This window comes from Loxodonta africana, chromosome 11, assembly GCF_030014295.1.
Source record: "Loxodonta africana isolate mLoxAfr1 chromosome 11, mLoxAfr1.hap2, whole genome shotgun sequence".
Lineage (NCBI taxonomy): Eukaryota > Metazoa > Chordata > Mammalia > Proboscidea > Elephantidae > Loxodonta > Loxodonta africana.
This window is the reverse complement of record NC_087352.1, coordinates 49111031-49138614: the sequence shown is the minus strand read 5'-3', so window position 1 is coordinate 49138614 and position 27584 is coordinate 49111031. Positions and strand designations below refer to the sequence as shown.

At 41.8% G+C, this 27584-nt stretch overlaps 1 protein-coding gene across 4 annotated transcripts in view; it reads left to right on the top strand.

Moving 5' to 3' along the window:
- NEDD4L (NEDD4 like E3 ubiquitin protein ligase) overlaps positions 1–27584 on the top strand; it is a 373007-nt gene that overhangs the window by 174282 nt on the left and 171141 nt on the right. The window contains exon 1 of one of the 4 annotated variants that reach the window (XM_010586711.3): positions 8737–9853. The exons of the other annotated variants lie outside the window; for them this stretch is intronic. Within the exon in view, the coding sequence (XP_010585013.1) occupies positions 9831–9853 (23 nt within the window). The 5' untranslated portion in view covers positions 8737–9830. Of the gene's footprint in view, positions 1–8736; positions 9854–27584 lie in introns of those variants that run through there. 4 annotated transcript variants of the gene reach the window in all.

Here is a 27584-nt window from a genome sequence, read left to right as displayed (position 1 = left end):
TTCCTAGATATGCTTGGATATCTTTATATCTTTCTACTCCCTACCATTGTTTTTTTAATTTTTAGAATTTTATTTTTTTAATTTATTGTGTTTTAGGTGAAAGTTTACAGCTCAAGTTAATTTCTCATACAAAAATTTATAGACACATTGTTATGTGACCCTAGTTGCAATCCCTATAATGTGACACTCCCACATTCCACCCCGGATTTCCTGTGTCCATTCAACCAGCTCCTGTCCCTTTCTGCCTTCTCATCCTGCCTCTGGACAGGAGCCACCCATTTAGTCTCATGTATCTGCTTGAGCTAAGATGCACACTCTTCACGAGTACCGTGTTATGTTTTATAGTCTAGTCCAATCTCTGAAGAGTTGGCTTCAGGAATGGTTTTAGTTCTGGGTTAACAGAGTCCGGGGGCCATGTCTTCTCACATATGCACTAGTGTCAGAGGGATCTGCAGATTGCTTAAACAGACAGGATTCAATTCAGTTTTCTGTTCATGTAAGGTGAAATTGTTGTACTTTGGGGGAGAAAAAAACACTAAAGGGAAAACGTGCATATAGCGTAAAGGGAAGGGATCTGTTATTTCCTCACTAGTTTCAGAGATCCTTGGGAACTTGAAATGGTCTCTACCACCAAAGAGTTACCATAATAATGGAAGTTTGATAGTAAAAATCCATTCATTGGGAATCACTGGGAAAATATTCAGGAACGAAGTGAAAAAAAAAAATTAAATGTAGAATGTGTTAAACATTTCTTTTTGGTTTTAGTTCTTACAAGGACTTATGGTAACAACCCTAGAAGTCAAGTCAAGCAAAGAGGTATTTGCATTAACTAACAGATTATTAGTGCGTTGGTTGTTTACATGTGAGTCAGAGCTTCTAAAATGTGCTCCTGTAAGTAGGTTGAGCCTCCTTCTTAGGCTGTTGTCATAGGGTCTAAAAATGGAAACCCGAGTCCAAACCCTTTCCAGATCATAAAAATAATTCTGAATTAGTAGAGCATAAATGAATGTGATTTTATTTGAGCGTCATTTCCAAGTTCCAAAGGCCATGTTGGGACCTTTTAAGTCGTGTAGAATTCCCTGTAGTGAGAATCAAGGAGGATACCAGCAGCTTTGCTCCTAGCCTCAGACACTTTTCTAATTAGGTTAGAGTAGCTCACTCTGGGTTAAGCTGACCCTCCTTCTGTCCCTCCTGCACCAATTTCTGTGAGTTGGCGTTTGGCGCTATCCCATACGCAAAGGTCGCTTTTTATATAGGACCTTGCTGAATCTGGAATAGGAATGGGTTCTGAACGATTGGTTCTTTTTTATTTTTTAAATATGTATTTTTTGGGGGCAGTATACGCAACCAAGTATACATCCATACACCATTTCCACATGAACGGTTTAGTCACGTTGGTTACATCATGTTGTATCACCAGTCTCACTGTCTATACCCATATTGTTTCATCACCATTAATGTAGGCTCTCTGCTCCTGAAAGTTTTCATCTGTGTCTTAGATTAACTATTGCCTGATTAAGCTCATATAGATAATTCTTTATAAGAGTGCTATGCCCAAGGCAAACATTTTTTATTAATTGAGTTAAACTGTTGTTTAACAATGGCTTCATGGGATACTTTGAGTTCTGGATTTAAAGATTATTTCTGGGCATTAGTTTCAGGGGGTTCCACCAGTCTCAATAAATTCAGCAAGTCTGGTTTCCCTATGAGTTTTTTCTCTTTTTGCTGAGGATCCATGTGTTGGGTCCTTGTGAATGATTGATTCTTGTGATTGACTCTGAAGGATGGTTTGAACACCAAAGTGGTAGTATAAGGATGGAGATAAGGCCATAGTTGGGGTGTATTTTGGAGGTTGAGTCAGTGGGGCTTGCTGGTGGACTGAATGTGTGAAGGATAAAGAAAAGACAAGAATTAAGGAAATTTTGGCTTAAACAGCTGGATGGATGGTGGCCACCTAGATGGAAAGGGTTAGTGGGGGAACGTGCTTGGAGGACAGCTCATGTTAGGTCTGAGGTGCCTCTTTGACCTCCAAGTTGAAGATGTGAGTAGATAGATGGTAAATAAGGAGAAGTCAGATGACCAAAGGAAAAGTCAAGATTAGATAATAGTTTGGGAGACAGTTGCAATTTAGATGGTATTTAAAGCCAGAAGGACTTTAAATACCATCTAAATTGAAGATTAAATACCATTTAAAAGAGGGGATCTTTAAGGTTGAGGCATTTCTTCCTTGAAAAAATGTCTTCGGTATTTTAAGTCACTGACCAAAAACATGGTAACATTAGGAACACAACCAGTTCAATTAGGGAACTGCCTTTAAGTGGTAGGTCGTAAATGTTTTGAGGATATAATTGCCTTGAGCAGAGTAGGTTCCTGGTTTTGATTACTGAAATGACTGTTTAAAGACCAAGAGAACTTATTCCCCCTCCTTTATGAAACCATTTTTTTTTTCAGGTGTTTTGATAAAGTGACTAGTGACTTGATTACTAACCTGTGAAGCATGTAAACCATACATTGTACTTGTCTGTAAGGCATTGGAAGAAAAGGCTAGCCAGAGCTCAGAGGATTCTGTTTAACACTTCATGAGGAAATTCAGGATGTTATGTTATAATACCAAAGCTTGCCTCTGTTATGTAAAGATTTTTGCCTGTGTCATGTCATCCTTGTTTTGTTCAATTTATTCCTCCCCCTCCACGTGCCCTAGTTTCTCTTCTACTGTAACTGGTTTTGAACAAAACAGAGAAACTTGGAGTTTTTGTTGTTTTTTTTTTTTTTTCCAGCATTAGGATTCTTTTCATTTGGTTATTCATTCTTTTTAAATAAGTGGCAATATATTCTTAGTAGCTTTTTTCTCTTATATGTTTTCTATTTTATTTTTAAAATAATGTATTTTTTGTTGGGAATATACACAGCAAAACATAGACCAACTCAATTTTTACATGTACAGTGCAGTGACATTAATTACATTTTTCAAGTTGTGCAACCATCCTCATCCTCCTTTACATTTTTCAAAAAAAAAAAAACCAAACCCACTAACGTCGAGTTGATTCTGACACATAGCGACCCTATAGGACAGAGTAGAACTGCCCCATAGAGTTTCCAAGGAGCGCCTGGTGGATTCGAACTGCCGACCTCTTGGTTAGCAGCTGTAGCATCTTAACCACTACGCCACCAGGGTTTCTATTGGTAGCCATTTTTAAATAACTTTTTTCTGATTATAAAAGATGTAGACTTTGGTAAGATAAAATATAAAGCTGTGATCCACGTGTAATCCAAATACAGTAAAACCTGCAAAAGCTGGAACCTGTGTAAGGCAGAAACCTGTCAGAGAAGGAAAAATATTTTCCACTGAAACAAGCAATAGGAAAGTGGTAAGACTATACTCTATCAAAGACAGAAAACTTATGAGACCTGGAAAAACAAGACAGTCCCGCTGAGTTCTGGCTGTCACAGGTTCCACTATGCTCAGAGAAATAATTGGTTACCATTTTCTTTAATTTCCTTCCAGTCCTTTTGCTATATTTATATACATAGGAATAAACCAAAAAATGAAACGCATTGCCGTCGAGTCAATTCTGACTCATAGCAACGCTATAGACAGAGTAGAACTGCCCCATAGAGTTTCCAAGGAACGCCTGATATAGATTGTGAATTTGGATTATTACTACGATATTGCTTAAAATGATGCTTTTTAACCAATATTTTATTGTATTTTATGATAAATTGTAGTATGTAAAAAAAAAAAACATGATTTTTGAATGGCTGCAGAGTATGGATAAGTTCATGGTGGTTTTTGAGAGGAAAAAAAAATCTCAAGATGGCCACAGTAATTAGCAGATCCTTTTAAGATTAGAAACAAAAGCAAACAAAACACAGAAACTGAACAGTCTTTGGAACATTGCCTAGAAATTAAACTTCTCTGCTCTTAATAAGATTTTGTTTTGAATGAAGTGGGTCTTCACACTTTTCTTATTCCTTTTGCTTACCTTATGTAAAATTTATCTTCTGTGCGCTTCCTTTGCTTTCTATTGGAATTTACTGATGTGATGTGACCCTTTGTGGTATTTCATAATGTCCCACGAGACTACGTCTAATGTACTTTGGACATATTGTCAGGGAGGACCAGTCCCTGGAGAAGAACATCATGCTTGCTAAGGTAGAGGGTCAGCGTAAAAGAGGAAGACCCTCAATGAGATGGATTGGCACAGTGGCTGCAACAGTAGGCTCAAACATAGCAATGATTGTGAGGATGGTGCAGGACTGGGCAGTGTTTCATTCTGTTGTACATGGAGTATCTATGAGTCTGAACCAACTCAAGAGCACCTAACAACAACAGTAAATCATCCAGCGTAGTAAACAGTACTAAGCAAATTTCTTTGTAATATGACAGAAGAGCTAGGAGCCACCAAAGGATATACATTTAATTGTAAATAATGTAGAATTAAAGGATTGCTGTTAACTTTTGATGTTATTTTGAAATTTGAATGGGGGGGGATCCCCAAGAAATATGAACAGAAATGGAAGCAGCCTCTCCTGTTGCTAGACTCCTGGTAGACCCACTCCTGGTTGTTGACTGATGCCTCTTCTGTAGACTCCTTGGTCAGAGAGGATTGTGGGGAATTCCCAGAAACGCTATTATTGCTCCATTCTCCAAGATTCTAATCATATCGCTTACTGCCCCACCCCCCCCACCATAAACCTTGGAAAAAAGTTTTGAAAATATTTTATTGTGTTTTCTTTGAAGGTTTACTCAGCAGCTTAAGTCCCCATTGAACAATTTCTACACCAGATGTCCAGTGACCTTGGTTGCATTCTTCACAATGTGTGAACACTCTCATTTCCATTCTGGTTTTGTCCCCTTACATTCTCATCTTTGTTTTAAAGTAATTGCTGACCATTTGGTCTCACATAGGTAATTTTTTAAATGAGCACAAAACCTTGGAAATCTTAGTGTCTGTTGCCTTCAAAGGTTAAGACTTGCAAACTGTAAAAATGTGTATATGTGATTTATTTTAAAATAAAATTGGGATGTTATACATAGTTTTATAATTTGCATTTTATTATTTAATGTTATATTGTAAGTGTTTTCCCATGTTTGAAAATATTCTTTGAGGACATGAATTTATTTTGTCTATGGTTGGACACTAAGGTTGTTTATGGTTTTTTGTTTTTTTTTTTAAGTTGTGTTTTTGTAATGTACTTCTTAGTCTATAACTCTGATTATTTCCTTGAGAACAGTACCAGGATTGTAATTATTGGGGCAAGAGATATGAGTGTATTAAGCCCTTTAGATTGTCAGTCACATCTTTATTTCCTTCTCTTCGCTACCCCCTGCCTTAAACTTCCTTCATTCTCATTTCCTCTGTTGCAGTAGACCCCTAGTAGGTTTCCTTGTTTTCACTTTCCTCACTCTAGGTTACTTTGCATCACCACCAACCACAGTGACCTTGGAGAGCCCAACACATTTCTGGCACCCTTGTGTCCACACTCTTTTAGGAACACCGAACGAGCACCCTCCAACCCCTTCTTCCCAGATCCTCCTATCTGCCGGGGGAACCACTTTTGTGTGTGTTGGAGCCACTCTTAAGTTTATGGTACATCTTCATCAGACTGCTTGCCCACCTGTTGTGTTCTCTTTTACATTTAGATTGTTCCAGACTTTGACTCAGTCCCTAAGTTTCTCACTCTCAGCCATTGACCTTGTCTTCTGTTTCTTTGGGGAAAAAAACAATAAAATATAAAGACAGTAACCTTCAGTTGGGGAAACACTATCAACTACTCTTCCTCCTGCCTTGTTTCTTACCTGTTTGCAGCAGCACTTTGACCGTCCTTCTTCACGTTGCTTTAGTAAAAGCGGCTTCCCATCTCTTCTCCAAGCCCTCCAACCTTTCCGCCTAGTATGATGTTTTCTCCTTTTAACGCAGTGACTCTCTACTGGGGTTGATTTTGCCCCTAGGGGACATTTAGTAATATCTTGAGACATTTTTGAAGCCCTGGTGGCATAGTAGTTAAGAGCTACGGCTGCTAACCAAGAGGCTGGCACCTCATATCCACCAGCTGCTCCTTAGAAACCCTATGAGGCAGTTCAGCTCTATCCTATATGAGTTGGGATCAACCTGACGGCAGTTTTTTTTTGGGGGGGGGGTAGGGGCTGAGAAAAATTTTTGTTTGTCACACCTGGGGAGGGCTCTACTGGGTGTCTACTAGATGGAGGCCAGGGATGCTGTTAAACATCCTATAATGCACAGGACAGCAGCCCCAACAAAAATGATCTGGCCCCAAAGGTCAGTAGTGCAGAGGTTGCAGGAGCCTGTTTTAGATTTCGTCTCAGACTTGACCATGCTCCACCTGTAGTCCAATGCCTGCATCCTTGTCTCTTCACTGTAGCCTGCTTCATAGAGCACAGGTCCCATTTTGGGATATTGGAGGATTTCAGTAGTTTCAGGCTATCCCCAGTAAATAGTGTAGTGAGAGCAGAAGTAATAACACTGGATTGCAACTAAATATTTGAGTTGTGTTGACTTTAGCATCTGTTCCTAGATAGTGGTGCTGTTTTGGTTGGGGCATGATTTCTTCCTCAGTTGTGTGCCATCGAGTGGATTCCAACTCATAGCAACCTCATATAACAGAGTAGTACTGCCCCAGAGGATTTCCTAGGCTAAAATCTTTTCAGGAGCAGATCGTCAGGTCTTACGTGGAACAGCTGGTAGATTTGAACCATTGACCTTTTGGTTAGCAGCCAAGTGCTTAATCATTGTGGCACCAGGGCTCCTCATTCCTCCTGTAGACCAAAGGAATCAAATTTCCAACGTTCCCTCTAGTTTTAACATTTCTTAATTTAGTGATAAGGCCACCATTGACTAGGTGTAGTTGCATTTCAATGGGGTTTGGGCAGAAGCAGGTTGCCATGGGTTGGAGAGAATGACATGGGTAACAGCAAAGTAAGTAGACCATCTATCTGTTCAGTAAGTCTGACTGTAAGAGAAGAGGCAAATTGGAGTTGGAAAGATCAAATGTAGCCTTCCCTGACTACGCCGAATTGAAGTATCTTATGCATTTTTTGAGGCAGAGCCTCAGTGGACAGGAGGGATTGAACATGCTAATGTTAATATAAAAGTGTACGGCTATGGGAGAATGGCTATTAATTAGAAATTCTTTTCATTTTTTTAATATTAATACTTAGAATGGGGTGATCATTTAATTAGGCAACATTGATGGGAAATGTCGAGGCTTTTATTTTTAAGGGGACAGGTGAATTGTTTAACTTATTGAACTTGTCTATAGGCATATTTTCTCATAGTATAGCGTGGTTCTTATTTTTTATTTTATTTTTTAGCCTTCCAGCCAATGTGTAAATCTAAAACATACAATTTAATTTTATAATTCTAGTTACAGTCAAAGAAGGCGGAGTTCTTCTTGGTCTTAAGTTTAGTCTGTTTAGCCCTCGTGTGTCTTTACCTACTGAATACTGGAAATTCAAAGTAGTTTTCTTGTTTCAAGAATTCTAGTGAAAGTGGTTGGAGATGTCAGTCTGTCCTCTGTGAGGGTGTAACATTTTTCAAGGTATATGCTTTCTTCCCTAAGCCTCCAGTGATCCTCCCAGCCACAAGAGAGCACTGCCTCTTCTGATGATCACTCTGTTCTCCCATCACCTTGAGGAATCTGAGCGTTTGATTGCCCACGGGAACTTGAAAGTCTAGTTTATAGAATTTCTCAGCTGACATGCCAGGAACTCCTCACCAGTGAGCCTGCTGCTAAATTGGAGCTAATGTAGAAAGTTAACTTTTTGCAACAACTGGGGTACTTCCTGTTTCAGCCACTTTTCCCAGGGGCTGAGTGGGTGGCGTGGTGAGTTGTAGAGTTTGACTTGCTTCAAGTCTCCAGCCATAAAAAGAGCACATGGTTTATTGGGCTTAGAAATTCAGTATAGTAAAGGATGGCAAAGCTGAACAGTGGAAAAGGAAAGTAGAAGATTCGATGTGTTCAAACGATGGAATTGGAGAAAAATTAAACACACCATGGATTACCAAAGGAATGAACAAATCAATCTTAGAGGAAATACAACCAGAATGCCCTTTAAATGCAAGGATGGCAAGACTTTGTCTTGCTGCTTTGGACGCATCATCAGGAAGGACTAATGGCTAGAAAAGGACGTCCTGTTTGATAAACTAGAGGGTTAGGGGAAATGAGCATAACCCTGAATGAGATTAATTGACACAGTAGCCACAACAGTGGACTCAAACCTACCAACAATTTTGAAGATGGCACAGACTGGCAGCATTTTAATCTTTTATACCTAAGGTTGCCATGAGTCAGAGCCAGCTCTACTGGTGGTTAGGTCGGAAAACTGTATTCCTCAAACAGGCATCCAGTGCTGTGGAGCTCCACTGGATGAGTTCAGGCTCCAGGTCTACACCTGTCTTAGTCATCTAGTGCTGTTATAACAAATACCACAAATGGATGGCTTTAACAAAGAGAAATTTATTCTGTACAGTCTAGTAGGCCAGAAGTCCAAATTCAGGAAATCACCTCCAGGGAGGGCTGTTCTCTCTCTGCTGGCTCTGGAGGAAGGTCCTTGTCATCAGTCCTCCTCTGATCTAGGAGCTCCACAGTACAGGAACCTTGGGTCCAAAGGACACACTCTGCTCCTGGTTTTGCTTTCTTGGTGGTATGAGGTCCCCCTGTCTCTCTGCTTGCTTCTCTTTTTTATATCTCAAAAGAGAGTGGTTTAATTTTTTTTTTAATCTTGTAGATTGAGTCCTACCTCATTAACATAACTGCCATTAATCCCATCTCATTAACATTATAGAGATAGGATTTACAACACATAAGAAAATCACATCAGATGACAAATGGTGGACAGTCACACAGCACTAGGAATCATGGCCTAAGCCAAGTTGACATAATTTTGGGGGGACACAATTCAATCCATGACATTCCACCCTTTGTCCGCCAGAAATTCATGTCCTTTCCACAGGGTAAAACGTATCCCATCAACACCTCAGGGTACTTGGAGGTACACAAAGAGTTAATCTGAAAACTGGGGTTGTAGACTCAAACAGGGTGGTGCTACCTCTGCCACCTGCCACCAGTCCTCACCAGTCAATTCAGTTCTGTGTAGTTTTGTATCATAGTTAGTTTTGTACCTGGTTTTGCTCCCGCCCTGAGTTTTAAGATTTTAAACTCTCTGAAGGCCAGAAAGTTGTGTTCTCCACCCTGCCTGGTGTGGGTCCCTGCATGCAGGCAGGAATTGGATAGAAACTGAATGAGTTGTGAATGGGGAAGAACTTCAACTACCTCTCTGCCCAGAAAACTCTGATACAGCTTTAAATAAGAAAGGCAACCCAGCCAGAGTTACTGTCCTTCACAAAACCATGTCAGCTCTGGTTATTGCCCACCCTGTGTGATAAGCCCCTGGTTCCTCTTTCTACCTGTCATTTGGAGACCAGCTGCTGCAGGAACATTTGCAGGTAATTTAACGTTATGACGCTGCGTGATTATTTAAGCTAATTGCTGAACTGGGTGGAGTTACTTAATCCTTACAATAGGGGTGGAGCTGACTCACCTCCCTTTTCCACCAACAAGCATTTCTTTCTAGCTGTCATTGTGGTGAATCATCGGTCTAAGTAGCAAGCTCGAGGCATTTCTTCTCAGTTGTGTTAAAACTTGCTGGTGTTCCTGGAGTTTATCAGCAGAGGTGCGTGTGTACTCTGCTTCTAAACAAGCAAGGGAGAAGACAAGACCAGGCAAGGGAGCCCGGGGTCGCAGAGGTAGAATTCCAGCAACATCAGCTCTACCATACGCTTTCTGGCAGGATAGATGGCTTATTTTTCATGAGCTCCGAGGAAAATTATAGGTAAGAACAAAGACACTACTGTACGTTTGTTATATGAATGCATAATATCTATTATTGGCATGGAGTTTGATTTTGGTCTAGTACTGTTTTTTGTATCAGTGGTATTACTCTAGCCCATACCAGGGTTTTCCACTACGTATTACTTCTTTTGGGTGGTCTGTGTTAGCTAGCGCTGATCAATTTTGCTCTTCATGTGAATAGAAAGATGTGCCAGCAAAAAATGAAACTTGAAAGGAATTATGACCTGAATTCTCCTGAGTCTCTACCCTTTGCATTTTTATCTCTGCCTTGACTTTGTAGGAAAACATACAATTTTAATTCCACAAGTGAAACCGTCATGAACACTTGTTTTCTTTTTGAAAATAATGGAAAATGTAGGCCACTTAAGTGCTAGGAGTGGCGTTTCTTTGGTTTAGAAATCACAGGTTTGGGAGGAAACATTGATGTTTTTCCTCCTTCTTTGATTTGGATCTCTATTTGCTCGGAATGTTTCTGACTTAGAGATCTCAGAGGAGAAGAGGGAGACACCAGCTGTGCTCGGCTTAGAGTGACATAACATTTTATGTCGTAGAATGGTTTGCTAGGAGAATGATTTATGGTGTATTTCTGAGTTTTTGGAGGTAGTGATAGAAATCTTTCTTCCCCTCTGTAATTGGCTTACATGGTTTCTACTAGATGTGTTTGTTTGTTTGAGACAATAAAAATTAAAGCTCAGAACATAGTCAACTGAATTTGTATTTTAGGTTATAAATTTATTTTTAGATCATGTTTCCACCCTGACTGCTCACACATATGAAAATACTTTATGATTAAAACATGATTTTTCTGTTTCCGGACCATCTCTTTGAATGGTGATTCATTAACTGTTAGTTAACTAGTTAGTGTATGTCTGCATGCTTTCAAAACCTGAAATAAAATTGAGTGCAGACTACACTTTCATAAAGGAGGCAAGAGACTTAAGATCCATGGAATTCTAATAAAATGTATCAACAGTGTGACATATCAAAGCCTGCAGTCGAATCTTGAGTTTTTTAATACTTTATTGCACCTTGAGAAGTATGTTGTCTACAGGTGCTTGAGTTAAATTCTGTCACTTAAACAAACAAAAGAAAACAAACACCCAAACTATGAGAGAGGAGGGGATTTAAAGTACCTGGGCAGTAGCCCGAGGCTGGTAAGCTTGTCAGCAAGAAATGGAAGAGACAGAATGGCCAGGGTGCTGTGTGGTAGGCCTGTTGTTTTTTCCTGTAAGGAGCACAAGGTGAACTTTAATTCCCATGGAGTTTGAGTAATATGATGGTGAGATCAAGAAATGAGGAAAAGAAAATGCTTGCTTTTAATTCAACAGGAGAAAAGAACTGGAATGATTTTCAGTTACAGACAAGTCTTTATATTGCCGCTGTTTTCATGATACTTTGGCTTTTTTAGAATCAATAAAAAGGTTTTTTTTTTTTTTTTTTTTTTGTCTTATAATGCAACTTATGGTAATGTCACTGTGGAATCTAACAAAAAAGTGAAGGCGGAAACAATCCTATGAATTTTACTTTTTGAAGAGTATAAAAGTTTTGTTCTGAAGTGGCTTGTTTGGTGGGGAGCTCTCTATCTTTACTGACAACATCATAGAGGCAGTTGATTAGAACAGATAGATGGCTTTTTGGTTATTCCAGTTGTGTTGGGATGGGAGGGTGGTTTTGTTTTGTATTTCAGTCCAGACAATGCTTACTCCACATTCTGTGTTTCTTACAGCTTGTCCAAGTCAGTTGTCAGGTGAAGTCATTTTACATACCATTTCATCATGACAGAAATCTTTTTCTTCCACATGTGTTTTGAGTTAATGATACTTTAATGTGCTACTGAGTTAGAAGGCGTTCTATTCCCTAGGTAAGCTTGATGAAAGCCTGCTAATCTCTCGCCTTGGATCTGAGAGGTTTCTGGGAGTCATTCACCTTCAGAGTGATGGTGGAAGTATGTGTTCTCAGTATCTAAGCCATGTCTCCAGTGGCTCAGAATTCCACAGAAGGTCACTTGACACAAGTTCATCTACAGTAAATATTTGTGCTCACTCTCTGTGTTGCCAGGTTTTTCTTATACCCAGAGCACAGGTAGGCAGTGTGTTCTAGGCAGGAAGCTCCCAGGTGAGATCCTATCCACTGGCCAGGACTTGTGGGTCAGGCCTGGGTAAGACCACACGCTGCTCTCCTGCAGTCAAATCCCATGAAAGGCCTTGGGCCTAGACCTCATAGGCCCTCCCTCTTGCCCTGTCAGCCAGAATAATCACGGGATCTTTTTAGGAAATTATGAGCTGTACCCTTCTCAGCTGAGGCATATGTGACTGTTTACTCATCCTAGAGGTAGTTACTGGACGAAAGGTTAAAATTCAAGCTCCTGATTGATATCACCCCTGAAAACAAAGGATTAGTTTTCTTCTCCTAGAGAATGAAGAATTAGTGAAACTTTTTGGAAAGCACCTGAAACCTGTGACATAGCATTACCTCGCAAAGGCAACTAACAGTGTGATTTCAGACTAAGTGGAAACACAAATAGGATCAATTCAATGGAGTAAATGGGGTTTCACTGGAAATCAGGACTTTGAACCGATTCAAACCTGTTCAGTCATGGCCAGCAACAGGGACAGACCCATAGTTTTAAAATTTGGGTGATCCATAATGATGACTGGAACAGGAAAAAATACAAGTCAAAACCCTGGAATGAGAGACTCAGAAGAGGCATAGTGAGCCTTTCAGGAGCCTGATGCATGAGATTGGACTATTGCCAGGACTGTGAAGAGTGACACATTCAAAGTGGTGTGGTAGGCCACCAACTTTGAGTGGGGCATTGCTGTTTCCAACTCTGCGCAAAATCTGATGGGCAAGAGTTGGTTGCTATGCAACACATAAGCTGCCCATGTTTTCTAAGAAGGAGATTAAGTTTCTAGTAGGGCTTCAACCCATAATTTTTCCCCTTCTGGTTATCATTTGGTTCACCCAAATTTTTAAAATTCAGGTCCATTCTGGTTTCCTTTCCTTGGCCATGACTGAACCGGGAATAATCAGTTTGAAGCCTTTTGTCATGGATTGAATTGTGTCCCACCAAAATACACGTCAACTCGGCTAGGCCACTATTCCCAGTATTGTTTGATTATCCTCCATTTTGTGATGTGTTATAAATCTTAACCTCTGCCTCTGGTTAATGAGGCAGAACTAGGTTATGTTAAAGAGGTTCAGGTTATGGTTGTTATGTTAATGAGGAAAGATTAGGGTGGGATGTATCACTCTTACTTTAGTCACCACCCTTACTCAGATCATAGCCCTGATCTCATGTAAGGGGAGTTCCCATGGGGTGTGGCCTGCTTCTCCTTTTATCTTAAAAAGATAAAAGGAGAAAGAAGTGAGCAGAGAGAGAGGGATGTGACTACCACCAAGAAAGAAGAGCTGGGAGTGGAGCATGTCCTTTGGACCTGGGGTCCCTGTGTTGAGAACCTCCTAGACCCGGAAGATTGATGCCAAGATGCATGTAGATCTCCAAGGACTGCGGGTCCACAGATGTTGAAAGGAGACAAGGACCTTCCCGCAGAGCCTACAGAGAAAGAAAGCCTTCCCTTAGAGTTGGTACCCTGAGTTCAGACTTCTAGCCTCCTAACTGTGAGAGAATAAATTTGTCTGTTAAAGCCATCCACTGTGGTATTTCTATTATAGCAGCACGTGATAACTAAGACACCCTGCTAGACATACATGAAAAAGCACCACGTTCGATTGTGTAAGCCCTCTTGCTCATTGAATATTACTCATTCATCCCACTACAGACATGAGGATCACATGCAACTATAAACACAGCCTCCTCTAACTGAAGTTTGTGACAGGAAGTGCCGTCACATTAGAGGGCGTTTGGTCATAGGTTCTTGAGCGGAAGCCCTTTGGAGTCATGGGGGTGTGATCTTTGGGAGTGTTTGCCAGTGAAAGGGCTTGAATCTTTCAACTCCCTCAACAGGGTCAAGAAGTTCCTTTTGGCCGACATTGCCATCCTTGGTAGACATACTTGAGACTCGAAGGAAGTCTCTGGCTTCCCTGAAAGAAATGAGGCAGCAGAGTTTTTACAGCAATTTAATATATTCTACTTTTTCTCCCTCACCCTGTTGTGTTGAGGTGTTCAGGACCATAGTTACACTAGAGGTTAATCAGTGAGTTGTTTACCTTAAAGATTTGTTTTGCCTTGGGTAGGGGAGGGTGGACTCTGCTGTCAGGTATTTTACTTGTGTGACTGTTTAATTTAACCCATTGACCCATTAAGACACTTGTTCATTACTTTAAAAAAAAAAAATCTTTTTAGTCAGTCAGTTATAAAATATCCAACATCTCTTGTGCCAAACACTGAGGGAGGGGCTTTCTCTTTTTCCCTGACACTTGCTATTTTCTGATTGAGCTAAAAAAATGTTGAAGGCTGACTTTTTCTTTTTTTTCCTTCTCTTATTCTTGTTTTTACTTGATTTGTTTGTTTTCCTCCTATTCCATACTTTAACAATCCTTGAAGCATTGGGCTTGAGCGACAGCAGTGATCAAAGGCAATTAAGACTTGCTTGATTTGTAGGATTAATCATACTTTCAAGTCACGCTCTCACCTAAAAATATGCCTCTTCATTTTATTAGCAGGTTTAAGAAATTAATTTTCTGTTGAATTCTTTGTTCCTTCACATGAGGTCATACACCAGAAGCTGAGTGGTTTTCTTCTTGTGTGTGCCAGTGGAACTCTGTTTCTGGAGAAAACAAGGAATTTAACGGCTAGAGAGATTATGTAAGCCAAGAGGATGAGTGTCAGAGAGCGGGAGAGAGAAGGAGAAACCAGGACAAGTCAGGGCCTTGTCACCCCTTTGGAACTCTCGAGTCCCAGGAGATGATGTATCATCCTCCTGCAGTGATATTGTCATTAAAATTTGATTTTGAGCATGACACAGGACCGAGCACTTTGATGACAAGCCAGTAGCTCACTTTAGCAACAGCCAGTTGAAGGGAAAAACCTGCAAGCTGAACAGTGAGAGTCAACAGTACAATTGTAGGAGGTGCCAGCCCACTGGGCAGCAGCCTCCGTCTGCCTGGAGCAGAGGCCTCCGTAAGCCTCCTGGAGTTGCCTAATCCTAGGTGTTGTTTGTGTCATAATTAAACCACCTTTGTATCATGCTTGTGTGCATCTATATTTGGCTCTGCCTTTTTAGGGGTGGGAAGAGATGTGGGCAGAGAAGAAGATAAAAAGCATTTTACAAGCTCCCAAATTTGGAATGCACCAGTTTGATTCGGGGAGGCTACTCCTGATCTAGGTGCTGGGTACCAAGGTAAACAGGGGCAGCCGAGCACCTAGCAGGGCCCGGGCCAGCGACCTGCAAGCCATCGGTGGCTCCCTAGTGCCTCCTGGTGGGAGCTTCAGCCTAGCGGAGGAGACTGATGATGACCAAATAAACTCTTGCACAGCCACCACCCATCTGTTCGTGGAGGTGCATATGTTGCTGTGATGCTGAAAAGATTTTAGTGGAACATCTAGACTAAGATGGACTAGGACGTAAGGCCTAGTGATCTACTTCTGAAAATCAGCCAGTGAAGACCCTATGGAGCACAGCAACTCCAATCTCCGATCATGGAGATAGTGCAGGAGCAGGCAGCATTTTGTTCCCTTGTGTGTGGTGTCACCTTGAGTTGGTGGCCAACTTGACAGCCAATGATGACAACAACATAAATCAGAGGGAAGGAGCAGCAATTGCATGAGTAGGTGGGCTTTTACAAGACAGCACAGTTTTCTTCTGCAAATGGTAACTACTAACGTTTTTTCAGTATGCCAATTTTGACTAATGTGGAAGTTGTGACCAAGGCTGTTATTTTTGTAGGGTGTCGTCGAGTTGATTCCAACTCATAGTGACTCCACGTTGGCAGAGTAGAACTGCCCCCAGAGAGCTTCCTAGGCTGTAAACTCTCTGGAAACAGACTGCACATCTTTCTCCCACAGACCTTTCGGAAGGGTATTTTCTAGGGGAAAATAAAAACCATTTATACTTATCAAAGATGCTCTAGCATAATCTTATCTAGTCAATATTGGAAACTAGGAGCATCTACGTCTGTGGAAGACCTTCTGAAGGATTAATGAATGAACGCTGCACTATAAGAGGTGTGGCTAGTTCTAGGGGTACACGGTATAACTTGTAGCTGTCCCATTTATTGCTAGCTGAGCAAGCCTTTATCCCAATTTTCTAATTTTCCCAGTGGAGTTGCGTTACATTAAGTGATCGCTAAGGTTCCTTCCTTTTTTTATTTTTTCTTCCAAGTCAAACTTTATTATAGCAACCCATCAAACTTAACCTTGTAAATTGATAGCATTTTATAAATTAATTACTATAGGATAAATGTCGGGGGAGGGTGGTGAGCACAAATGCTGAGAAACACATTCCATCTTGCCTTAACTTTTAGTCCAGCATCACTGAGAATAAGGACATCATTTCTGAGTTTCTCATGTCACCAAGGGCATGAGCACCTGTGCTGAGCTCAGAAGCAGGGCTGAGACCTGTGTCCCTGGTGCTAACGATAGCGGCTGCTCCCCAGTGCTGGGCACTGTGCTAAAGGAAAGGTGGTGTGTGCCTGCCTGCCTGGAGGCCTCCCCACGGGCTGATGAGATCAGCTGGTGGAGATCCTAACCTCTGATTCTCTCTGGCTAGAAGTGGCAGAGCTAGAAAACAGACTGGGTGTGTCTGACTCCAGAGTGTTGTTATTGGGTGCTGTCAAGTCAATTCTAACTCAGCAATCCCATGTGACAGTCGAACTGCCCCATAGGGCTTCCCAGGCTGTAATCATTGTGGAAGCAGATCACCAGGTCTTTTCTTCCACAGAGCTGCTGGTTGGGTTTGAACCACAGCTGATCATTTAACCATTTCGCCATCAAGGTGCATGCCTGCGATTGTGTTGCCATATTACCCTAAATGAAGGCAACCAAGACATCCACTAAAGCAGAAAATACTCTCTCTGTCAAATGTACAACTGCTGTGTTTTTGTTAGTGTCCTCCCCCCAGTTAGCCACTGCACATTTCCTTCAAGTCATTACTCAAAATCACTGTCTCAGAAAGGTCCCCCGGTCATCCTCTTAAAATTACAGCCAGCACCTTCTTCCACCCCGTCAATGTCAGTCTCCCTTGCCTGCTCTGTTCCTTTTCTCTTTAGCATTTATCATTATCTAACATACTATGTAGAAGTCCCTGAGTGGTGCGAACAGTTAACGCACTTGGCTGCTGATGGAAGGTTGGTGGTTCAAGTCCACCTAGAGGTGCCTTGGAAGAAAGGCCTGGCAATCTCATGCTGAAAAAGCAGTCACTGAAAACCCTATGGAGCATGGTTCTACTCTGACACATGGGGTTTGCATGAGTTGAATAGACTTGCCTGCAGCTGGCAACATACTGTATACTTATTATTATCATCTCTGTCTCCCTGCTAGCCTGTAAGCTCTGTGAAGGTAGGAATTTGTATCTGATTTTTTCCCTGACATATCTCAGGTGCCTAGAACAGTGCCTGACACATAGGAGGCACTCAGTGACTATTTGTTGAGTGAAGGTTTGGGGAGGAATGAATACACCCAGGCTTTAGGAATGCCTGTGAAGTAAACCATCACGTAGTCTTCCTGAGGGTGTTCCTAAGGGCCTTTGATCCTAATTTTGGTCACTTAGAGCCTGTGGTTTCTTCCGAGTTGTCAATACTGTAGGCCACCTTCTCCCCCACCTTGATGCATTAGTATAATAGAATTGTCTGGGTGGTACATTGCTACTCTGAGGTTGAAGTCTAATTTCCACACTTTCTCACATGCTTGGTCTGAGGGTCAAAGTATAGCCTCCTTGCTTCTGTTGTACAAGGAGGTTTGCCACGGGAATAGCTCAGCGAGGCTCCTTGTAGCCATTCATTGGCGTAGCTGATATTTTACCCGATGTGGGTTTTTCCTGCCTAATTGCCACTCTGGTTTTTAGCATTCGACATACTGCAGTTACATGTTCTGCTGTGGTTTTACTTAGTCTTAATCCTTTATTAATTACCTCTTGTTCAGACTCCTTAGGAGCAGATTATCCTTCACTTTCGGCTTCTCCAGTGGTTTTGGATTTCTTTATTTCAGCCATGACATGAGAAAAATAACCAAGGAATTGCAAATGAGGCTCTTTTATTTCTATCTGATTTTTACTTCTATTTTAACAGTTATTATGCCTTAAGATAATAGCGATGGCGGTTTCCCAGCATGTAAAATATATGCACAATCATATTCCACCGTATAGACTGTGATATTTTTGAGACCTAACTCCACCCTGCCTCTCCCCCATGCCCCAACCTGCCCTTGGACCGCCACGCTACCCTGTAAAGCCATTGCTTATTGCAGACCTACTGTGCGACTGGAATGTGATACACAGAATTGTATCACATGGCCCTGTTTGCAAGGAGCTTATAGACCAGTAGCAGAAATGGGCACATAAGAGATTGCCATACAGACGTGCCTCTGCCAACGGCAGTGGGGCTTATGAGGATGGGGTGGGTAGGAAGTCTTCCCAGAGGCAGTTGAGCTGGTCTTTGAAGGTTGAGTACAGGTCCTCTGCAGGCAAGGTGAGGGCAGGACATTTCCCAGCAGAGAAAAAGCAATGTTGTGTTCTGAGAACGGAAAGCAGTTCCACTTGGCAAAATGCATAAGGCCCACAGGAGATGATTGGAAGAGCAGACAGGGGCAGAGCAGGGCAGACTAGGTATGCCACAGTAGTTTGGACTTTATCTTGTAGGTTACAAAGAACCAGTGCTGAGTGGGTGATCCCCTCATGTTGACTTGGGTAATGCAGGTTAATATTTGGCTGCATTAACAAGATGTAGAATCTAGGAGATGGCGGCTTACAGTGAACTTCAACCATGAGTTCATCACTGAGGTTGGGATGGCCAGAGGGTCCTTCATTTGCTTGCCTGGTGCTCAAGCCTGAGGCCTTGGCTGGAGACAAGACTTGGGCATCACTTGGTGGTTAGTAGTCATGGTGGGGAGAGGTGTGCATGGAGGGGTCTGTGAGCCCACCCCAGTAGAGTTGCAGGGTGGAAAGAGACCAAGACATAGCCCTGGGAAGCATCAGCCTTTTGGGGTTTGCATTGAAGAACAGGATGTTATAAAGAGGGGAGGATTGGGAGGGTGGGGTCAAAAGGCGGGAGGGCCCTGGGGGGAAAGACCAGCAGTGAATGTTGTGCAGAGAAGCTTCTGTAAGGATGAACGGTGTGTGTTGGTGTTGCCAGGTAGGGCCCTGATGACTGTGGTAAACGTGGCTCAGTGGAGTGGTCAGGGCAGAAGCCAAGTTTAGAGGGCCAGATAGTGATTCTCTCCCAGTAAAGGGATACTTAAAATGGCCACACGGGAAGGTGTGGCATTAGAGGCAACAAAACTTGCTTCAAAAGTAGTCCTCAAAAGTGCTTCTGTTATACCTCCTAGTTCATTGCATAGTGCCTGGGGTCTTAAAAGCTTGCAAGCAGCCTTCCCAGGCAGGACAATTGGTCTCTTTTCACCTGGAGCAACAGGGGAAGAAGGAGTCAGGAATGGGAGGAGGATATGGAATGTGTGGCCAGTTCCTCCCAGGAATGACTGCCACCTTTGACATGAGAGCTGGATGGTGCCTGGCTACCCTTACTGAACATGTTGATCAAGGATTCTATAGAGAAATCCTGATCAAAAGGGGGAAAATGCAGAAGAGAATTTCAAATACTCGTGGACTCCAGGCTGTCGGAAGCCATGGGGGCTAGATGAACCCCTGAAACTATGCCCTGAGATAATTGTTCTCAACCTTAAGCCAAATATATCCCCTGAAGTCCTCTTAAAACCAAACAATTTAGCTTAACAGCCAAAGAATGTCTGCCTTGAGCATATTACTCTTTTAAGAACTATCTGTAAAGATTAGATAGGAACCTGAGGGGGCAGTGAGTTTATGTTAATGAGGAGGAACAAGTCAGAAAGGGAGAGTGAGAATGGCTGCACAGCTCCAAGAATGTAATCATTGTCACTGAGTGAATTGGTGGATGTTTTGCTGTATGTATTCTCAATATCAACAAAACAAAATAATTTTTAAAAAGTAGTTCTCAAGCCTACTGCACATTTGAGGTATTTGTGAGATTAAAAAAAAAAAAAAAGGCTGCTGCTGGAGCCCCGCCCACGATTCTGATTCAGTAGTTCACAGGAGCACGGGGCGTACGTAGTTGAAGTTTCTCAGGTGATTCGTAGTTCAGGTTGCCTCGGGTGATTCGGAAATGAGCTCCTCTCCACCCTTCCCTTCTCCGACCATTGAGAACGAGCTCTCTAATCCAGTGGTTCTCAATTTAGGCTGCGTGTAAGACTCACCTGGGGAGGTTTTAGAACTGTCAGTGACCAGGCTGCAACCCATTCCAATTATATCAGAATCTCAGGAAGGTGGAACCAGACATCAGTGTTTTTAATGACCCTCAGGTGATTCCAGTGTGTCACCAAGGCTGAGAACCGCTGAATCCTAAGTCAGTTTGTGCTTTTTCTTTAAGCCACTTCTTGTAAAAATAGGCCTACAGGCTTCTCTTACTTGAACATGTCTTAAGTACAATACAGATTTACAGATTTTAGACAAAGCTTGGGGCTAGAAACCTGGCACATAATAAACCCATTGCCATTGAGTCAATTCCGACTCATAGTGACCCTACAGGACAGAGTAGAACTGCCCCATACGGTTTCCAAGGAGCTGCTGGTGGATTCAAACTTTTTGGTAGCAGGTGAGCTCTTAACCACTGCACCACCAGGGCTCCTGGCACATAGTAGGTGCTCAATAACTTAAATGCTTATGAATGAACCAAGAATGAATAATTGGGAAGGCCTCCTTATTGTACATGTAGGTTGATTTCATTGCTGATCACTGACATGCAAATTAGGTGTGAGAAAGACCTTGACATTAAAAATTCAGCTGAGCATGAACGTGAGCTAGTCTGAACCTACCGAATCAGAATTGCAGCATGCGGCCCAAGCATCTGCCTCTATTTTGCAAAATGAACCAGTTTTTAATTAGTAGTTAATTAAGAAAATGATTATTGCTAATGAAGCCTGCTTACAGAAGAATGTAGTAATTTATTATCAGTCCAGGAGATAGCTCAGATAGAGGAATATTTTCTGAGCTGGACAAGAGGGAATAGAATTTCTTTGACTATCCCATGCTTTTTGACCAGAAAGTCTTTGTGTAGTTTATGATATCCATTAGCTTCGTGCAACCATTAGACAAGGTAGGCAACCTTTCCGGCTCCAACAGCTGACTACTAAATTTATGTTCTACATGTACACCTATATTTCCTGAGTAAGTTGTATTCTGATCTTTGTTACTCAGACTGGCAGTATTGGCATTACCTGGGAGCTTGTTAGAAACGCACGTTCTCGGTTCTCCCTTCAGCCCTACTGAATCAGAATCTACATTTATAACAAGACCCCACATCAAATTGCTGGAAGCCCTGCTGAAGAACATCTTGTTGTTGGGTGCCATCCAGTAGATGCTGACTCATAGCAACCCCGTGTGACAGAGGAGAACTGCCCCATAGCGTTGTCTAGGCTGTAATCTTTTTTTGTTTTTCTTCTAAATTTTATTGTTGTTGAGAATATACACAGCAAAACACAGACCAATTTCACGTTTCCTACGTGCACAATTTAGGTACATTGATTACATACTTCAAGTTGTGCAACCATTCACACCTTCCTTTTCTGAGTTGTTCTTCCCTCGTTAACATACACTCACTGCCGCCTTAGGTTCCTATCTAATCTTTGGAGTTGCTATTGTCAATTTGATCCCATATAGAGAGTTTTTAGAAGAGGATAATGCTCAAGGCTGACCTTTTTTACTAGTTAAGCTAAACTATTCAGTTTTTAGATGACTTCAGGGGATATTTTTGGTTTAAAGTTGAAATATCATCTCAGGGCAATAATTTCAGGGGTTCATCCACCCTCCATGGCCTCAGAAAGTCTAGAGTCCCTGAGAATTTGAAATTCTATTCTGCTAGGCTGTAGCCTTTATGGAAGCAGATCAGTCAGGTCTTTCTCCCATGGAGCCGCTGGGTGGGGTTTGAACCACCAGCCTGTTAGGTTGATAACCAAACACTGAACCATTGCTCCACCAGGGCTTATTAGAATATCTTTACCAGTCATAAAAGCAAAGAAGTTTCTTCATTTTGTGGTCTCTGTAGAACCTATTTGCCTTTTAGAATTTCTTCAGGATTATAGACAACCTATAAATTAGATTTATAAATTAATATAGAATATAAATCTAATTAGACGTTAACAAATTATAATCTGATTAGAATATGTAGTTGTTCCCCATAGACCCCATTTCCCACATTTAGATCACTTCTATCTGGTTAGGGTTTTGTGCTCACTTGTAACTAGGCAAACTGTAAACATGACATTGGAACATTCCTTCCTGAGGCTTCAAACTCCCTTTTCAGTAGACTAGTACCAGCAGCCATCGAGTCAGTTCTGACTCATGGTGACTCCAGAGTAGAACTGTGCTCCATAGGGTTTTCAGTGGCTGCTTTTTGGGGAGTAGATTGCCAGGCCTTTCTTCTGTGGCTTTTCCAGTATAGCTGCTGTGTACTATTCCTGCAGAATGGGGAAGTCCATATACACATTCGGATTTCTTGCCAGGCGCCTAAACAAAACACTTCCGCCCTTCAGTGGCCCAGTGAAGAGTGGAACCGTGTCACACTTTGTTTATGGTGCCGTTTGCCGCATCCACAGGTGGCAGATATCCGGGCAATAGAACTGTGATTGCCGATAAACAGTATCTCAGTCCATGTCAGCTGCGCAGAAACTTGAGGTTAACTACAATGAATGTTTTCTGAATCTTTTGCCTTTATTAAGGACTGCTTAAGAGTTTGTTTGGTATGTTACGTTTCACATCTATATTAAGGCTTACACATCCTTATTTTGAAAGGAAACCTCTTCAGGGTTGGAAAAAAAACAGCAACAGACTACACAAGCATGAAAAAGGACACTAAGAATTGAGTAGCTGGAATAAAATTTATAATGGTACATAATGAGCTAGCGATCCCTTTTTAAATGGAAACTCCCTTTCCAGTTTATGCGTAATTTCAGCAGTTAATCAGGGCTTCTGGAGTAAACTGTTTCTCTTCTTATTTTCTCCCAAAGTTAGTCTTCAAACGTATTCTTCAGATTTGCATACTTAAGTTTTTCCCATAGGGTTATGCTAAGTCAGTAAGTCAAGTCAGTTGTTAACATGCCCCTGCTTTCATCAAAAGTGGTTCCTGAGTTTAGTTTTTGGTGTCAGGTAATATTGCTGAAATGAGGTTTACTGTAGAACTACCCCCATCCCCCAATTTGTGTTGCTTTGAGTATAGTTGAGGGTGTAAGTAAGGGCAGCCTGGGAAATGGCCCTGTGGCTCCCACCTCAGGAAAAGGTGAAGAAAATGAAAGAAGTTTAACAGGAATTATGAGGAAAATAGATTCTCTTATCTAGTTGACTATTATCAGGCATGAGAAATAAAGGTGTTGAGAATTCTCCATTTTGTCCATCATGCAAGAAAATATTTGCCAAATGCTTGACTTTGGAAAAAGCTAACCCATCATAATGATGGGTTAGAAGCCAGGCAGCCAAGAAATATTTATTGAGGACCTATTCTTTGCAAGGTTCTATGGAAAATATAGCCTAGCCTAAGACATAGACAAAGAGCCCTGGTAGCACACAGATGGTTAGGTGCTCGGCTGTTAAGTGAAAGGTTGATGGTTTGAACCTGCCCAACGGCTCTGTGGGATCTGCTTCCATGAAGATTACAGCCTAGAAAACACTATGGGGAAGTTCTGCTCTGTCACATGGGATTGCTATGAGTCAAAAATGACTCAACAGCGCCCAACAATAACAACGAGATGTAGACGGTAGCCTTAAGTAACTTGCAGCTAGCTTAAGAGAATTAAGGTTTACACACTTGAAAAGGGGCAAACAATACAGAACAGGCGCATGATTCAGTGGCAAAGGAGTGGTCTTAACAGTCATAACTGTAGGAATTCAGAGAATGGAGAGGTCGGCTGTTATAGGCTGGTTTGTTCTGTGAAGGGTGGGGAAGAGCAGGTGATAGCTGCCTGGAACCTAAAAATATCAAGTGTTTCCGTGTGGCTAAGGGAAGAAAACATAAAGAATCACCAGTGAGTGAGTATATACCAGGGGTAAACCAGAAAACCAAACCCATTGCCATGAGTCCATTATGACTATGGTCATAGCAAGCCCACATGTTACAGAGTAGATCTGCTCCATAGGATTTTCTTGACTATAATCTTTAAGGAAGCAGATAGCCAGACCTTTCTTCCACAGTGCCACTAAACCAAACCAAAAGCAAACCCAGTGCCCTCGAGTCGATTCCGACTCACAGCGACCCTATAGGACAGGGTAGAACTGCCCGATAGAGTTTCCAAGGAGCGCCTGGTGGATTTGAACTGCCGCCCCTTTGGTTATCAGCCATAGCACTTAACCACTACGCCGCCAGGGTTTCCTCAGTGCCACTAGGAATGTTCAAACCACTAGCCTTTAGGTTAGTAGTCAAGTGCAAACTGTACCACCCAAGGCTGTAGGCTGAAAACCTTGACTATAAAACAATTACATTGGCATATTTGAAGAACCAAACAAATGTGCCTGTTTCTGACAAGTGATTTAAATTGGATTTGCCACTTATTGCATAATAGAAATTCTGAAGCCCAGGGCAAAAGTAAAACAAGAATTCCATAATCTGTTAAATATAATCAAGGTCCAACTTCCACAGTTACAACGAAAGAGGTGCACTTTGTTTTTTATGTAAATTCTCTTCATCTATCCCGTGTGCTTCTTGTTGTGTGCCATCGAGTTGATTCCCACTCATAGCGACCCTATAGGACAGGGTAGAACTGCCCAATAGGATTTTCTAGGCTGTAATTTTTACAGAAGCAAATTGTCAGGTCTTTTCTTCTGCAGAGCCACTGGTGGGTTCAAACTTAGGACCTTTCAGTTTGGCAGGTAAGTACTTAATCATTGGGCCACTAGGGGTCCTTATCTCATGTGCCTACACCAGAAGTATTTAACACATTCTTCTTTGGGGTCCTGGGGCCGGGAGAAACACATATATATCCGTGAAACAAAATCAACTAGTGGTGTAAGTTTTAATGCTGACATGCTAAGAACATTGTCCTGCTAATATTTATCAAGGCTCCCCTGGATTCTCTTTAGAAATCCTTCAATATCGAGTCTCATCTAACACAGTAACTTAAGGGAAGATTTTTTAAAAATCTGAACTCCCTCAGTTTCCTGTTAGATTCCGTGATTCTGTTCCAGAGCCACAGAGATCCAATAGTACATTCTTTTTTGATGAGTCAGACACAAGACACATCTTCCAGTTTGTATCCAGCTTCGAAAATGCATTATACTGCTGGTTAGTCAACCAATTTTTTAATGCTGACCAGGACTTGGTTTCGTCTATAAACCCACTTTCTTCTTCACAGTGTATGGGTTCACGTGGTCCACGTGTGAGTAGCCACCATATGTTTATCTGCATAACCGGAAGAAAATTATGTGCCGTAATGTTTTAGTCATCTAGTGCTGCCATAACAGAAATACCACAAGTGAGTGGCTTTGAGAAATAGAAATTTATTCTCTCACAGTCTAGTAGGTTATAAGTCCAAATTCAGGGCATCAGCTCCGGGGGAAGGCTTTCTCTGGAGCAAGGCTTCCCCTGGTCGAGGAGCTTCTCAGGCGCAGGGACCCCATGTCCAAAGGATGAGCTCTGCTCCTGGTACTTCTTACTTGGTGGTATGAGGTCCCCAACTATCTGCTTGCTTCCCTTTCCTTTTATCTCTTGAGAGATAAAAGGTGATGCAGACCACACCCCAGGAAACTCTCTTTACATTGGATCAGGGATGAGACCTGGGTAAGGGTGGTGTCACAATCCCACCTTAATCCTCTTTAACATAAAATTTCAATCACAAATCGGAGGACAACCACAGAATACTGGGAGTCATGGCCTAACCAAGTTGATACACACATTTTTGGGGGAACATAATTCAATCCATGACACCTAAAGACACTTATCTTCTCTGCAACACTGTTGTTCTCAGGTGCCGCCAAGTCGGTTCCGACTCATAGCAGCCCTGCGTACAACAGAAGGAAACACTGTGCGGTCCTGTGCCATCTTCATAATCACTGTAAGGCTTGAGCCCATTGTTGCGGCCACAATGTCAGTCCATCTCATTGAGGGTCTTCCTCTTTTTCCCTGACCCTCTACTTTACCAAACATGATGTTCTTCTCCAGGGACTGGTCCCTCCAGGTAACATGTCCAAAGTATGTGAGACAAAGTCTCACCATCCTTGCTTCTAAGGAGCATTCTGGCTGTACTTCTTCCAAAACAGATTTTTTCACCTTTCTCTTTTCTTGCAGTCCATGGTATATTCAATATTCTTCTCCAACACTGTAATTCAACGGCATCAATTCTTCTTTGGTCTTCCATATTCATTGTCCAGCTTTCCCACGCATATGAGGTGATTGAAAACACCATGGCTTGGGTCAGGTGCATCTTAATTCTTAAAGTGACATCTTTGCTTTTCAACACTTTAAAGAGGTCTTTTGTAGCAGATTTGCCCAACGCAATGCATCTTTTGATTTCTTGACTGCTGCTCCCGTGGGCATTGATTGTGGATCCAAGTAACGTGAAATCCTCGACAACTTCAATCTTCTCTCCGTTTATCGTGATGTTGCTTATTGGTCCAATTGTGTACAGCACTTAGGTGGGTCATCGTTGTTATCTAGCCTTGTTTCTATTGATTCTATGTTTTTTCTTCTTGTGATCATAGTATAAAGCATAATTGTTTTTCCTCTCATTTTCTACTAAAGCCTTGTGGTTTTAGAATAGGCATATGTATAGACGCAGAAGTTATTAGTGGTTATCAAGGGCGGGAGTGGGGGCAGGAACTGGAGTTATTGCTGAAGGGGGTACCGAGTTTCTGTTTAGGGTGATGAAAAACTGTTGGAAATATATAGTGGTAATGGTTGCATAACATAGTGCAAGTAACCGTCATTGAATTGTACACTTAAAAATGGTTAAAATGGCAATTTTTCGTTATGTATATATTACCACAATTAAAAAAAAAAAAGTCTTGTGATATAGTACAGAACTCAGAATGATAGAAAGGTCAAGTGTTTGGTGGTTTGTTTGCATGTTTAATATTCTTGAAGGTAAAACTCTAAAAATTATTTTGCAAGTTGTTTTTCTAAGCGTTGGGGAGATCCTTCTGTCTCCCTGAGGAATCGTAGACACCCTCCTGGTGTTTCTGATAACAGTCAGGATGTGGCTGACTGGGTGGCATTAGCAGTAAATATGTTTTAAGTGTTCTTATGCAACACAGCACAGGTCCACAGTCCCTTAACCTGCAGTTCCAAAACCCCATAGACCTTGGAGACGAAAATGTTTTTGTAGGTTTCTGAGAAACTCAATTGATAGCAAAAGCTGGCCTGAATAAAGTTCAGAGTATTTATGATTTTTAAGGGTGATGCTGGATTTAACTCTTCACCACTGTCACTCCCACCCCTGAGAAGTTTAGAATGTTCTGTCGTTGTTAGTTGCTGTCGAGTCGATTCTGACTCGTGGTGACCCCATGTATGCAGAGTAGAACTGCTCCATAGGGTTTTCAAGGCTGTGAGCTTTTGAGAGCAGATCACCAGGCCTTTCTTCTGGC